Below are 16,852 nucleotides of genomic sequence, written 5' to 3'. Positions count from 1 at the left end.
GCTGAAGTTACGCATTGTTTCCATACATCCGAGGCGTTTCGAAAAATAAGAAGGATAGGGAAAACAATATAACATACGAACATCTTTCAAAACACAAAATACACTTTGATCAATTTTATCACATACTAAACTACTAACACAGAACAACAAACAAAAAATGTAATATACCAATTACCCTGTGAATGCGATAAATTCTACATTGGTGAAACATCTAGACCCTTAAATGTTAGAATTAAAGAACATAAAGATTATTTAAGAAAGGGAGATTTTCACAAATCTAAGATTTGTCAGCAATTATGGGATACAGGGCACAGAATAAATTATAATAACGCCAAAATTATAATGAAAGAAGCGGATAGCTTAAAAGAAATATAAAAGGGCTTTTTAATTCAATCTAATAAAAATAAATGGTTGCTCATGCATCTGCAGATGTTAGTAATGTATATGTATGGCAATCGCTTTGATTTTAAAGAACATAACATAAATAACATAACATACGTAAAACTTAAAATAATCATATGAAAGTTTGGGCTTTTGGTTTTACCTTATTAAGTAATTGTTATCAGGTAGTTATTGTTAATTTTGAAGTTTAACTTTAATACTTGAAATACCTATCATCATTTTAACAGAACATCAACAGTTTCTTGTAGACGTATCTGTTTTAAAAAGCAAAAGTGTTCGTGAATAGTTCAATTTAAATATTTTAAAAAGAAGAAAGAATTTATTGGGCAAGTCCACAGAAAGATTAGTCATGAGACATGACTAAAACATGACTACCTGTAGACACTCAGTGTTTCTGCCTTCCGGCTTCATCAATACGGGAGGAATCAGCAACGATGAACCAGCGATCCTGAAAAAAGAAAGAAAAGGAGAAGCAAACGAGGCACAAAAGGCGCCATTTGCAGCCTGGTCAGGCAGTAGCTTACAATTTGAAGCGTTACTACAGAAAAACCGCTGCGGAGGCGTTCCAACACACCTCGCCGTTATCACCTTGGCCCAGAGAAAACAATAAACAAAGGATGTTATCGTGGAGATTATAATAAAAAGAAGAAAGAATTTATTGGGCAAGTCCACAGAAAGATTATTCATGAGACATGACTAAAACACATCACCCGTAGACATTCAGTGTTTCTGCCTTCCGGCTTCATCAATACGGAGGAATCAGCAACGATGAACTAACGATCCTGAAAAAAGAAAGAAAAGGAGAAGCAAACGAGGCACAAACTTTCTGTGGACTTGCCCAATAAATTCTTTCTCTTTCTTTTATTATAATTCCACGATAACATCCTTTGTTTATTTAAATATTTTAAATAGTTTTTTCTGATTCTTTATATTTTTTTGTTTTCCGACGACGGAAAGAGAAAACTTTCTCTTCCGAAACGTTACATTTTTAACATTGAAAATGTTTCTGTTATCCTATATAAGGGAGCCCAAATCGAATTAAAATGCTACATTTGCCACACTATGACGTCATATATACAAATGTATAGTTTATATTTAAGTGTTTCAGATTTTTTTTAATATAAAAATTAATTTTTTGTTTATGTAACCCAGAGTGCCAGGATGATTCCAGGAAGAGTTTAACTTAGTGGCTCAAAACTGTGGAGTAGAGCCTGAGATTTTAATGAGTTCTGGAGACATTTTTTGTTTTCAGATCACTTTACAATCAAGATATGACAGAGCTGATAAGCTCAGATAAAATAAATCAATATATTTTTCAGCCCTTCTTAAAAAATTAAAAATTAGTAAAAAATCTATAGCTTTCTATAACTCTATAACTTTGGTTAATATAGATGAGCCTGTTTTACTTTGCTATAAATATGGTGTAATCTTAAATCATACAAAATATAAATAAAAAAAAAAAACTTTAAAATATAAATGTTTTCTTTCTTTTTAGTTTTAAATAACACCCTGTATATTATTTTTTTTATTAAATGGAGAGTTTTAAGATGAACATTTTTTGTATTTGAGAGTATTTAAAATTTTTAACGGTTTCGCAGATACACGCAGTATTATTTCATATGGCGCTTTCAATGGTAAAATACGAGAGAAAAATCATTGGGTGGCTTTGATAAAAATTTACTGAAAATGCCATATGAAATATAAAACCGCAAATATCTGCGAAACCGTTAAAATTTTGAAATACTCTAAATACAAAAATTTCATTTTTTAATTTCTCCATCTATTGAAAAATAATATAAAAAAAAAAAAAAAAAACGAAGAAAATTATTTTATATTTTAGGAAAGTTTGGCGTAGAATTTGAACATCCTGTATAATTTAAGATTTTCATATTTATAGCAAAGTAAGTACAGACCATCTAAAGTAAATAATTTAGTATAGTTTTGATTTCAGAACAGTTCTGTATTTCTAATATTTTTTATAAGAAGGGCTGAAAAATATATATTTTTTGATTTATTTTTATTTTCTCTGAAACTATCGAAATGTATTTATTCATATCTTAGGGTTATGTAAAGTGATCTGAAAGGAAGCCAAAACTGCAATAATATACAGGGTGTTCACAAAATCATCCAGGTCCACTCCACACTTTTTTGAGCCACCCATAGAAGTTAAAATATTTTCCTGAAATACATCCTGGTACATACTTTAGATTTGCACTTAAACAAAATTGTCAAGTTTTTTATTCTAGGGGCTACAGATGCCCGACACACTATTGCCGGACCCTGTATACAAGGGTATAGGAAATCTCGGCGCAGCGGCGGCAGTCGGCCAGCGCGCGCAAAAACCATTACATCGCTTATTGTTTGTTGATATATCTTTATTAGTTTAAAGCAAAAATATGGGTTTGCTTGATACCTTGTCAAGACATAAGCGAAACTTTTAAATTGTTTCTTTTTTCATTTAGGCCTTTGTTTTTCGTTAAATGAAAGTTATATTAAAAAAAGACTATTTTTAAACCAAATTTTCGCATGATTGAAATGAGTTATTCATGTTTAAAGTTTTTTTTGGTCATAGGCGCTAATGGAAATAGCCCTACGAAGACTTTATTGTGTACTGGACCAAAAAATAAGTATTTGTTTTCTCTATACGGTGGTATTAATATATCGATTTTGATGATAGTGCCCCTTTACCTGGTCTAATTTTGTACTACTTTCGGAATAAAGATCCCCATATCATGTACTGTACTCCATCCCTGAAAAATTCACTTGTGACACCGAAGTGACACGTAAAGTCAAAATAAGCTTTTAATCTACCTACATCATAGGTAGGTGTAGGTACTCTAGGTATATTCTACCTAGTAGCTGACAGTAGTAATTAATTTGTTATCCGATAAGTAGTTGTCATTATATGTATAAGTTTAATCATCTTATAACGGTAGCTTTTGGATTTTTTCCTGATTGGTTTGTTAAACAAAAATATACTGGGCATATAAATGTCTAACACAATACATGTATTGAATGTAATTATTTTAACCAATGCATTGTTTTGTTTTTAATCTCACAAATAAGAAATGTTTTATAGATTTTATTATAAAAACAGTGATTATACATTTTATTTGCACCCCTTACTCTGTTTTCTGTAAGGGGTGTAACCAGGAGTATATTTCGTAACCTCTACGATATAAGAGGGCACAAAGTGTTTTATTTCTTAATGCTTAGATTAAAATTTAATAATATATTTGCACATAAAATAAAATAGACTAGAAAGTCAATTAATTAATATTGACGTAATTACTAAATAATTATAAGATTTTTTTTTCTAATTATTTTAGTGTGTATTTTTAGTCACCTAATTATAAGGAGAGATATCCAACCACATTATTTTATTTACAAATAAAAAAAAATGTTTTATGGTTTTTACTATAAAACAAGGATTAATTTATTATACACCCCATAACCCAAACACTCCAAAGAGGATATTTCGTGACCCCTTATTTAAAGTGGACAAGCTTTATTAGTCAATGTTTTAATTACCCAGCGTCTTTAATAAAAATCTAATGTAATTTTTCATAGAAATGATCTGACATAAAAAGCAAATTTTATCTAAAAACTTCTTGATTATTCTAAAAACCTCTTGATTAACACCTACACACAATACCTCCAGAAATAAATTATTTGTCATTGTCAGTGGTGTGTCAGTTAGATTATATATTAAGTTTTTAGATATTTTAGGAGTGAGTTCATACCGCCAGCTTTAGATACATAAATATTAGCACAAAGGTTCGTTTAAACGACATTAGTGAATTAGCTACACAAAGCGATTTTAGGAAATTCATCCTCTTAGAGAGTAAAATTCTGTTGGAACAGTTTGTTGTATGAAAATTCCTACTATTTGGTCTAGAAGAATGAACTCCTACAAAAAGACTAGAAGAAATTTTGAAATTCATCAACCAAAATGGGTAAAGTTAGTAAAATTTATATAAAACTTGGTGACCTCTGATTATACACATAAAATTGGAACAAAGATAAAGCGAATTTATGAATTTATACTTAGAGAGTAGAATAGGGAATGAAAGTTTGCTGTACGAAAATGCAATAGTATAACATTATAAACCAGACAGTATAAAATTTTATACAAAGGTTTATTTAGTGACGTCATAACAAAATATATCTTCCTCAATTATCCTTCAAAGAATTACCTATTAAGAGAGTATTAGTGCTCTTAATAAATAATAAAAAGATGAAAAATAAAAAACATCTATGCTCACTAGCTCTCTATAAAGAAGTAAAAAATCATTTAAATCAATGCATGAACGATTCGAGGTGTAACGCGAAACGTAGTCGCGGGAAAAAGCTAGTCATTTATTAAATTATTTTATTTAACTGATTAATTTTCATTGAAAAGGAATTTTTGTAATTCGCCACTATATTAGTTAAAACTAAGAAATTCATATCAAATTTAAGTTTTGCGATTTTTAACTTATACTTTTACAAAATATGAACATATTTTTAAAAGAAAAAAACGCTTTTGATAATAATATTTGTGTAGATTGACTGCAAGTTGTATAACATAAATTTCTACGACCGGTCTACCTAGTGGTCTGCAGCATCGCCTTGTGGTGCAAACGTCTTAATCTGTGACGTGACGCACAACAGCCAAGAAAAACAGAAGCGTGGCTAAGAATTTAGTAATTTAAAAAATGTCTTTTAGATACAGTAGTAGGTATTAAAAGTTTTGTGTTTAAATGGTGTTGCCTTTTAACAGTTAAAATTATATCGCAAAGTGTAACTTTCCGTAGAATTCTTTATCTGTCATCGATCATGATCTGTCATCATGTTAACCTGATGTCTTGTGGCGTTATTTTGTTTTTTTGCTTGTTTGTTTTACGGATAGGTGCGATCGCATAATTATTATTGATAATGTTTCATTTAATGCTAATACTACTTTTTCAGTGAATCTTTAAATCTGTCGTTTTTTGTTAAGTTCGTTATTTAAACATATGTATGTAATACACTCATATTAACACTAATCAGATTTTTACGTTTTTATTCATCATTTTCAATACCCCCCCCGGTTGCATCTTTGTAAAGGACTGTGAATTTTTTCTTTGTTAGGCAAATTTTTATAACTGTAAACACAACTTCTGACAAGCAGCGTCCGTTTAGGTTTAACGCAGCGGTGTTTACCAAAATAACAATTTTATTTTGTAGATTTTTCTTTGCAGTGCAGTGGCGAAACCCATAAAGGATTTTTTTTTTGATAGATGAATCCGCCGCCAGGTATAGACATTTTAAGACAATTTTCTTTAATTCAGTTATAATTAATAATTAATTTTTTTTTACCATGCATTATTGATGCCAAAAATACCCAGAAATCCGACAAAACAAAATCACTTTCAAACTATTGAAATAAATTCAGACTGTCGATATGTTTTAGAAAACGCGAAATACCTCTTAGTTATATTGTATATGTATTGAAAATAAATAATTAAGTAAATATAAATTACTTATTTGTACTACCAAACATAAATAGTAAATTAAATAAAAAATAAATATAAATATTTAAAAAAACGTTTTTTATTGGTTGAATTTAAACATTTCATAGTGTGAATATGCCAAATTTAAATAAATCACTCTATTATATTAGTCTAAAACGAACAAAGAACATAAAGACAGACAAATAGTTTACACATGATGGGAAAACTTTGTTCGATTTCTATTTAAATTTGGTTTCCGACTCTGTGGGAGGAGAACGGGAAAAGTTTTAGAGATACTTGTTGAGATTGGTTCAATTTATTTAAAAGTAAATTTGTATACTTTAGAATATCATTGGGGTGAATTCAAGAATCATTTTATTTATATTTATATCCTGAAAACACATTTGTTAATAAATAACTTGAGAATTTATATCATTATAAATGAGATATATATAAAGCGAGTTAAAATAACTATTCCAAATAAGATATTTGTTACAATAAAACATCTATTGGTACTATTTTTCTTAGTCCATTTTATATACAAAACAATAATAAAATAAATTACTCGATTTTGAGAACGGTTTTCCAGAACATAAATCTAAACCCTCTCTTGAAGAATCATCTCGAGGCAGAATCCGTAAAAACGAGCGTTTTTATCATTTTTCGATCGACTGGTTTCACTGAAGCAGATATCAGAGCCACCCATAGAGAAAGATACAAAAAGGTCGATATCGCTCGGCTACCAGAGCATCTCTAAATAGAAAATATTTCAGAAAATTACAGAGAGAACGCGAAGCGGAGATAATAAAGTTGCGGTGAGCAAATTTTGTATGTCTGATTTATATTAAACTTGATCGGTAATTAAATATAATTATCTGCTAAGTATAACGTCTGATGAATGTTTTTTTTAGATGATTGAGCGCTTACGATGTCTGAAAGTGTATCTAGTTTGCACTACAATTAGTGTAAAAAATTAGGAGGCCTTTTGATTTAATTCTGACCTGTATACTCCATTTTCTCTCCTAACAATGTTCTAAAAAACACTCGGTAAACAGATAAAATAATGATTTATCCTTTCGATATACCCCAGTTTATTACACATAGAATTTTCCTCTAGGAGACAACCTCACCAAAAACCTAAATTCTATGATGGCGAGACCAGGTCCAAGGGATGCGTGGCTATATAGAAGACTAGCCTCTAGTGGTCTTAACCTTGCGGCACCAGGGGGCAACCCATTGTATTCTCGTTTCTCTTACTTCTACCATGAGGGGCTCTGTAGAAGTGTACCGACTAACGTACAACTAGCGGTGTAATTGACCTAGAGGTCAATTACACCGCAAGTTGTACGCAAGTTGGACTAGAGTCCATGGAGGCAATGAAGAAAGAGGGATATATCCTCTATTATAGATTCGGGACAACACCGGTATCAGGTCTAAGGAGAGACCAAGTTAGACCTGTGTAGAAAATGGAGACAGATCTTCCTGCCTTATCCCGTAACCTCACGGGTACTTCAGCTGGAGACAAGTTCCTCGACTGTGAGGGTCACGGAGGACTAAACCCCAACCGTGAGACAACGTATGGAACACAGATGAATACAGCAGACAACAGTCGGTTACCAAAGCTGTCGACAAATTCAAGAATCTCTCCAAAAAATCCTTTATGGGTATTTCGCCATTGCACTGCAAGAAAATCTACAAAATAAAATAGTTATTTTTTGTAAACATTTCTGCGTTAAACCTAAACGGATACTGCTTGTCAGAAGTTATATTTACAGTTATACAAATTTGCCTAACAAAGAAAAAAATGCTTAACGTTTCGGAAAGTTTATCTCTTTCCGTCGTCGGAAGCAAAAAAAAATACAAAGAATGAAGAAAAAAAACTATTTAAAATATTTAAATTCAACTATTCGAGAACACTTTACTTTTTTAACTGTAAGAATAGAATAACCCTTGTATATTTTTATTAATTCTCTTTTATTTATTTCTGTGTAAAAATAATAATCCATCTAGAAATACGTTAACTTTAGTTTAATAACGTAAGCGAATGCTCACAAAATAAAGTCGCAAAATAAATTAAAAGTAGGAAGTTCACTGCTATAATATACCGTCTACACTTTTCGGAAAACAGTTCGAAGCAGGTCAAGATCCTGTTTCGTCGCCTAACTTTGTCACATCTAGGCTTATCTCCGGTTGTCTTGACCTACTTTTATTTCTTAAAAACGCCCCAAAACTACTCGTGAAATTGCTGAGAAGGGCGTAGGAGGATATTTTTTTGCGTTTTCTGTTGTTTCGTTCAATTTCGTTTTGTCTCGAACTAGAGACAAAGGACTTTTTTCATAAATCTCAGTGAAATAAGTAAACCTAGACGTTTCTAAAATATCTGTTATTACAATGATATTTCGTTATAAAAATTGAAATAGTACTCCAAATAGTACCTCAACAAACCGTATACACTAGTGTAACTGCCTTCCAGCATTATCAGTACGGTAAGAAATCAGCAAGCGATGACAACGATCCCAAGAAAATAGAAACCAAGAAGCAAACGATGCCGATGTACGAGGCACCCTCTGCAACCTAGTAGATGAAAAAAGAAGATGATGAAAAACAAAAGGAGCGAGCGGGGAGCCTGATGCCCCAATTTGAAGCTTAGAACTAGAGTCGCCCATGATTGTGGGCTTCGTCCAGAAAAGCTGCGGAGGTAGTCAACAACCGCAATACCCTTAGCCGAAGTCAAAAATAAAATAAAAATTGCAATAGTGAGGGGAATATACAGGGTGAGTTTCCTACGATGTTCTCTATAGGTATCTCGGAAACTACTGGAGGTAGAGAGTCGGTTAAATGGGGAAAGAATTGCAGTTTTGTGGAGTCATAAATATGCGCCTTTCAGATTTTTGAAAAAGTTCATGGCTTTCTAGATATATCGAAAAAAACTAATTTCGGCTATTTTAAAAGTTGTCCCTAATTCCATTATAAGCTATTTTAGACAAAAAGTTTTCAGATAAAAGTTGTAGATAATAACACCCTTAATGAGATTTTGTCCTCCGTTTTTTTCTAAAGCCTGTCATTTTTGAGATATTACACAAACATATTTTTTTTTTAAATGGAAACTATAGTTGGCACTGACTTCATAAAAAGCGCCATTTTTAGGCTTTTTAGCGAAGGGTGTCTCACTCGGGTAAAAAACGTACACGTAATGCCAAAATATCCCTCCAGTGCTAAGCGACTGCCAATGACAATGAAGAAGACTGCCTATGACTGCCATATAATTATAATAGGCGATTGTCATAAGACTGCCAATGACTGCCAGCGACTGCCAAGAAAATGTACATGTAATTCCAATAGTGAGACACCCCTCGCTTTTTAGCGATATAAGCTATAATATGTCTTCTTCCAAAAATTACTGAGTTATAGCCATTTTTTATAATTTTTAAACAATTTCACTTAGCCATGGAAATAAGTTTAATCGTCTTTGCTCTCAGAAATGTAAAGCTGTCACATCCAAACTTTGTAAATTAAAATAAACAAAAATTGTAAATATGAATTTTTCAAATGAAGAAAAGCGTGTAGGATTATTGGTTCAACTTTCCTAACCTAACCAAACCAAACCATACATTTTCGAGGATACGTTGACCGGTGAATGTTACGTTTTTTAGAGAACGATTTTCAAGACATGTTATAAAAGTTAAATTTAGTTATAGCCAATTCTTATCTTTCTTGGCTAATTTCACTTAGATTGCATGGTATTCTTATTCTGTTATGATTTATAACTTATACATATATATATTATTAAACGGTTCTTTACAATTTACATTACATAAACTAAAACTTATAAAAATAATATCACTACATACACTTTAAGTTATTTTAGAAAATGTTCAAAAAATTCGCCATTGTTTTGAGTTGCATCTTTTTACAACTAAATTACTACCTATTCTCACAGAAGGACCGGTCGACTTGATTAAACTTCTCTTGTACCGCCACTTCGAGTGCTTCTTTTAATTTTTTTTGTAAACCTTATTGTTAACCATACCGCAAAAAAATCTAAAATGGATAGATCAGGTGATCGAGGAGGCCTATGCAATTGGTCCACCTCTTCATATCCCTGAATTCGCGTAATTATGATATATAATTATGCTCACATACTAAATTAAATTCACCATGTTCACATAATTATAATAAAAATAAATAATTTTTAACATTTCTTTCATTATGGGGGGGGCATAATGAAAGTCATGCTGGAACCACTCTATTGATGCGCGAGTATCTACACGCTTTTCTTCATTTCATAATGAAATGAAATTTTCATTATTTGAAAAATTCATATTTACAATTTTTGTTTATTTTAATTTACAAAGTTTGGATGTGGCAGCTTCACATTTTTGAAAGCAACGGCGATTGAACTTGTTTTCATGGCTAACTAAGTGAAATTGTTTAAAAATGGTAAGAACTGGCTATAACTCAATAATTTTTCGAAAAAAACATATTATAGCTTATATCGCTAAAAAACTTAAAAAATGGCGCTTTTTATGAAGTCATGGCGAATTATGGTTTCCATTTAAAAAAACATATGTTTATGTAATATGTCAAAAATTACACGCTTTAGAAAAAAAGAAAGACACTATCTCATTAAGGATGTAATTATCTATAACTTTTATCTGAAAACTTTTTGTCTACAATAGATAATAATGGAATTAGGGACAACTTTTAAAATAGCCGAAATTGGTTTTTTCGAAATATCTAGTAAGCCATGAACTTTTTCAAAAATCTGAAAGGCGCATATTTAAGACCCTACAAAACTGCAATTCTTTCCCATTTAACCGACTCTCTATCTGCAGTAGTTTCGAGATACCCATAGAGAACATCGTAGGAAACTCACCCTGTATAAAAAACAGAAGGAAAAATTAGTCGACAAAGCCCTCAACAAACTCGCAACCGTATACACCAGTGTACACTATTGTAGACCCACACACAACAACAACAACCACACCTACATCAGTGTATAGGTGGGTCACCTGATCGCTTTTTAAATGGAAACGCCTTTTTTCTATAGGAGATAGATTATCGGTGTCTGGAGCCAATTTTCATCAAGAACATAATGGTGAAAACCGCACATCAATATCTGTTACCGTTTCGGAGTTACGGGGTGTTTTTCAAAAATGTGCATTTTTAACAAATCGCTGTAACTTTTTTGCTATGGCAAATTTTGTATTTCTATGAAAACATTCCCAAAGCACCTTTTTACGTCGAATTTAATGGTTTAAGTATAATTTTTTTAAAATTAATAATTTAAGAGTTATCAACAGGAAAATTGATTTTTTATTTGGGACACCCTCTATATTTTTAATTAACTGAAAAGAATTTAAAATTACCTTTCCAAAAATATCGCACACTTGATATTTTGTTATAATCCCCTTCGAAATACAGAATTTTTAAAAGTTCGCCACTTTTAACTAGTAGGCTTTGGACCCCTTATTGATGATATGCCCTTAATGGAACTCAAAAACATATTTTTCCAGCAAGACGACGCGACGCACCGCCTCTGAACGCTGAAGTTAGCAAATTTTTGCGGCCAATTTCAAGAATAATGAATAATTAAATAGTTAACCAAGATCCCAGCCGTTGGCCGTCGAGGCCGCCTGACTTAATGCCCATGGATCTAATCCTATGGATATATTTGCGGAAGAATAAAGGTTCCTTATTCTTCCGAATAATCTAGACAAGAATTAGAAATACTTAGCAGTTATGAGAGGGTATCTTTCACCCCCACTGAGTTAATGAATTTCGCGGGAAATGTTCAAAAACTGCCCCATCTGTCCATAATCCTAAGACCGTCAATATGTCGAACACCTGTAGCAAAATCTCATGTCTTGGTTTGCTATTTATTTTTATTGTTATTAGATATAGTTTAAATGTGTTGATGTAGGTTAAATATATTTTAAATTGTTATAAAATTCTCTCATAGCAAATATTATTTTCGTTTTAATTGATGCTCACAGCTAGAATTTTTTTGCATTACAGCCGGTGCCGTTTAAAGCCTATACTTATTTAAAGCGGGCGAATTTTTATATACTCTATATCTCGAAGAGGAATCGAGCAAAATATCAAGTGTGTTATATTTTTGGAAAGGTAATTTTAAATTCTTTTCAATAAATTAAAAATATACAGGGTGTCCCATATAAAAAATCAAATTTTCTGTTGATAATTCTTAAATTATTAATTTAAAAAAAATTATACTTAAACCATTAAATTCTACGTAAAAAGGTGCTTTGGAAATGTTTTCATAAAAATACAAAATTTTCCATAGCAAAAAAGTTACAGCGATTTGTTAATAGCATATTTTTGAAAAAACACCCCGTAGCTCCGAAACGGTAACAGATATCGATATGCGGTTTTCACCATCATGTTTTTGACAAAATCCTATAGGAAAGGTTGTTTCCATTTAAAAGCGTCGAATTTGACCCACCCTGTACACTAGGTTAGCCTAAGGCCCCCGTCTGTACGGTCTTAGGGTACGAACATAGTGGAGGCAGGTTTCTGCTTTCCAGCAACCAGCGCCGTCTCTGGGGACCTATTCTTGATCACTCGCATCTTCAAATATCGCTCGCATCTCGCATCTCCTAAAAAGCCATATAACAATACACAGATGCGTAACCTTGCGTATATGCATCAAGTGTATTGTATATGGCTATTTCGGAGATGCGAGAAAGATTCGGAAGTAGATAATTAAGAGGAAATTTACCTGATTAACTAACCTAACCTAACCAAACCATATTCAAACGCCGCGCCCGCCTCGCCGGGGCCGCACATAGATGTATTTGGTCTATAAACCTGGCCAAAAATGATATTTTTTTATTTTCATTTTTTATCTTAACTGAATACAAATCTATAAATACTAAATGTAAGCACGTTTATTAGTTATTAGCTTTTTTAAGTCGTAAGTTGACTGTCAAATAAATAATATATTTCAGTTAAATGTATGAATTATCTTGAGTGTATTCTGAATATTTCTAAGATTATAAAAATGTTTGTAGTGCTTTTTTTGCAAATTGTTTATAATAACTGTCATGATGGATACAGAGCCAGCTTTGTTTGTTTGCTCTGTTCTGTTTTATGCCATATTTTTATTTTGAAACGTTTCCTTCTATTCTATTTTTTTATAATGTTTTAAAAAATCAGTGGCATTTTTATAAGGTGTAAGACTATTCGGCAATATTCCGCATGGAAATTAGTATCCGTTCAATGCTTAAAGTCTCCAGCATTGGAATATGCACAAAAATCTTGCCAATATTTGCCACTGCCAAAAAAACATTGATTTAAATAGATTCTTAAAGGAAATAGTCTTTACCCTATTAACACCCATCCTCGCTCAAATATCGTCTATAATATACAAATTACTTTCTTGTTCTAGCATCCTCATCCAATTGCTTGGTTTTGCACAGAATGGCCCTATTTGATCGGTGGAAAGGGTTTCAGAGTAGAGGAAAAAATATTGTGTAGGAAAAACAAAATGGGGTTCCATATTAGCAACCTCTCCTCTAATTAATAATTAATATTACTAGCAAAAAAGCAAAAAAATCATAAAACATAATTTTGGCCAACTTTTAGTTCTTAATACCCCCTGTGCGCCGTCGCACATAGGTCATTTTATGCATTTTAGGAATTAATAAATAAAAAAATTGAATGTCGAAAAAAATATTTTTTTATATTTCATCTTGAAGCTAGGGCCCCATAGATATTATTTCTGCAATATTATATTTTAATATTAACAGAGGTGGCCATGGCGAGAATGATAATATCAAAGTTTGTTTGAATTATTTCGCATTGTAAAATTACTGTCATTAGTTCATAAAGTTTCGAATTTTGTTGTTACGAATAAAAAGTGAGTTTAAAAAGTAGTGTTGTGTTATTGTGTACCTTAAGGTAAGATTTATTATAAAAAAAATAATATCCGTGTAAAAAGCTTGTGACTTGGCGAAAAGATAAAATGTTTTAATAATAAGAAAAAAAAGGTTTTTTTTTCATAACCTTGTATTTAAAAAGGTTTATAATTCAGGATTTATACAGATTTATTTCAAGAATATTTTTTTCGTATTCATAATCTTTTTATCGATTAATCTATCCTAAATTTAGCTGCCAAGATGTGCCAAGAGAATAAATATATATTGTTTTAGGTACCATGTCAATAGAAAAATCTCTCTTGTTTTTTGCTTGATGTGAAGGCAATTCTTTGAAGGAAAAAAAATGCATCTGTTTTGCGATTTGTTCTGAATACGCTAAACTTAGGGCAACATGATGGCGACGAACATTATAATGAAATAGTGGAAATTATTAAAAAATTAAATTATTATTATTATTACTCTTTGTCTAAATGTCTGGGAGCACGGTCAAATAAGGAACCACTTATCAAGAGGTTCTTAATTTACTTCGAGGGCGTACTTTACAGGCATCAGAGTTAGGACAAAATGATGAAAATATTAGTCAGGATGATGATGATCATTATTGATGATTGAATATTATTGTTACATAAATTTCTCTAGTAAAATAGTTTTATTATCATTTTATTTATATTTGTTAAATGTTTTAGGTTGCTTTTTTCATTGTTCAAGCTAATTTTTACTTTCAATTACTAATACAGTACATCTTCTGTAAACCTTCTAGATACTAATAAATTCACCTACAAAAAGTAAGGAACTACAGTTTTTGTTTGAGTTCGATATAATAAAATGAAAAAAAAAAATAATATATTTCGTAAGACACCCTGTACAAGCATAAAATGAAACAAAATATCATTATTCCACGCATTTATTTATTTTCTTACCAAACAAATTATTTCTGTTTTAGAAAATAATTTAAATTTTAAAGGCATTATTTATTACCGCCTAAATTGGCGAAAATGACCTATGTGCGTCGGCGCGTGCAAAAGCAGAAATAAATAAATTTTCGTTCCGGTAAAAGCGAGAACGCCGATGAACGCTGGTTGACGGTGCCTGCCTGCTTTCACTGTGAACTAGCCGATTTGATAACACGCTTTAATTTTTCAAGGTTATAAGCGCGAGGCGGCGCGGCGCGGCGCTACTATGTAACCATATACAGGGTGTCCCAGAAATACGTGCAAGTATTTTAACTTAACTGGTAGTATAGTTCAACCCCAGAAACACGCCTATGAGGTTTTTTTCTAAATATTTTTTTTTGAAAATTCGGAATTTTTTGAAAATATTTTTGGAATTTTTTTGCAATTTTTTTTAGTTTTTATTTAAAAAAATAATTTCTTGATAATATGGCAACATAGGTAGTAGATTAAATTTATAAGAAAGAAAATCCAGAAAAGATCCAGTGGTTCTCAAACAAATCTCGAAGTATTGGAAAGAATATGTAAGGACCAAGAACTATTGACTACAATAAAACGACGAAAAGCAGCATATTTTGGTCATATTTTTCGAAATAACAAATATAGTTTCCTACAGCTGATCGTTGAGGGAAAGATTGAAGGACGACGAGGCATCGGGCGTAAACGGTTTTCCTGCATGCGGAATTTGCGCCAGTGCCATGGTTTAATATAGGAGAGGCAAGTGCAATTATCCGTTTGGCTCAAGACAGGGAGGAATTCCAATTGATGGTCGCCAACCTCCGATGAGGAGAAGGCACATGAAGAAGGTTCTCAAAATTTGAGCAAAAAATCATTTTTTTTGGAAATTTTCAAAGTAAAATAACTCCGTTATTTTGGACTTATTTGAAAAACGATAAAGAGAAAATGTGTTTCTTTTATCGAGATCTACCACCCTTTAAAATACTTGCACTTATTTCTGTGATACCCTGTTTATAACAATACACGTGATGCGTATACGCAAAGTTGCGATCGATGTCAAGAATAGGTGCCCAGATTGGCGCTGACTACCAGTAAGCGGCAAACCTGCTTGCACTGTGTTCGCACACTTAGGCTCCTGTTTTCTCCTTTTGTTTTTCATAATTTTTTTATAATAATATAATATACATACATATAATAGGATATAGAATATAATTACAATATTTTTATTATTTAATTTTATTATAATGAATTAGTATATAAAATTGTATATGATATGTTGTTACCCTTAACTGATTAATATAACAGTAGTATCGTTTGGTGAGTAATACTGGCAACATCATTAATATATCGAGCTGATTGGGGAAATTATTGATTGACTGAATGTCAATAAAAGTGTATGGTCCACGGATATTTTTAAAAAGCAATGTTCTCTGATTGTTTTAATAAAAAACTGTAAAATAAGCTTTTGTTAATACACAACATAATTTGATATAAATCCATTCAAAAATAAATAATTAGACGATTTTTTAAATATTTTAACACCGTAGATTATAAGTCGATAAAAGGCGGACCGCCCAAACAGTAGTCACTCTTGCCCTGTGATTTACGATTTTAAGTTTTAGAAATATATTTTTTTACTATATTGTAATTAATAATATTAGATAATGATTAAAACTTATCTACCAATTTAATCTACTATATCGGTACCATTTTTTGATGCTGAATGTCCGAATTCACGTGAACGAAATTTGAATGAATCGTCATTTAGCTGTTTATGATGCTTATAATAGTTTTCTTTTTCTGTTGATGGCGGACTGTTGATTCTTATTAAAATAAATTCCCCTCTTAAAATAAAATATAGGTACTTAAAATATTGTGAAAATCCGATGTATATTCAGGCTCTTATTTTTTTTCGTGAAAACATAAAAATATTAAATTATTTCCTCAAAATTAATAATAGTTTAACTCACACAAAAATGCGATTATAATAAACGTTTAATATTCAATCGAAATAAATATCAGTCGGTAAATTAAACAGTGAATTGATATTAATACCACTGTAAATTTGGTTCGCTTTACGGAAAACATTTTCAATATATTAGTTCCATTTAATATCGAACAAATTTCCCCGGGTTTAAACACACCATAAAGCACACGTATTGCTTTTTAC

General features: G+C 31.4%; 1 protein-coding gene across 1 annotated transcript in view; it reads left to right on the top strand.

The window, feature by feature from the left end:
- The first annotated feature begins 7,342 nt into the window (after window positions 1-7,342).
- Window positions 7,343-16,852, top strand: part of LOC115891182 (Down syndrome cell adhesion molecule-like protein Dscam2) — a 39,214-nt gene continuing 29,704 nt past the window's right edge. The window contains exon 1 of the mRNA XM_030911586.1: window positions 7,343-7,442. Within this exon, the coding sequence (XP_030767446.1) occupies window positions 7,343-7,442 (100 nt within the window). The remainder of the gene's footprint in view (window positions 7,443-16,852) is intronic.

This window comes from Sitophilus oryzae, unplaced genomic scaffold (assembly GCF_002938485.1).
Source record: "Sitophilus oryzae breed Bouriz unplaced genomic scaffold, Soryzae_2.0 scaffold_979_pilon_pilon, whole genome shotgun sequence".
NCBI lineage: Eukaryota > Metazoa > Arthropoda > Insecta > Coleoptera > Curculionidae > Sitophilus > Sitophilus oryzae.
This window is presented reverse-complemented; position numbering and strand designations above follow the sequence as displayed.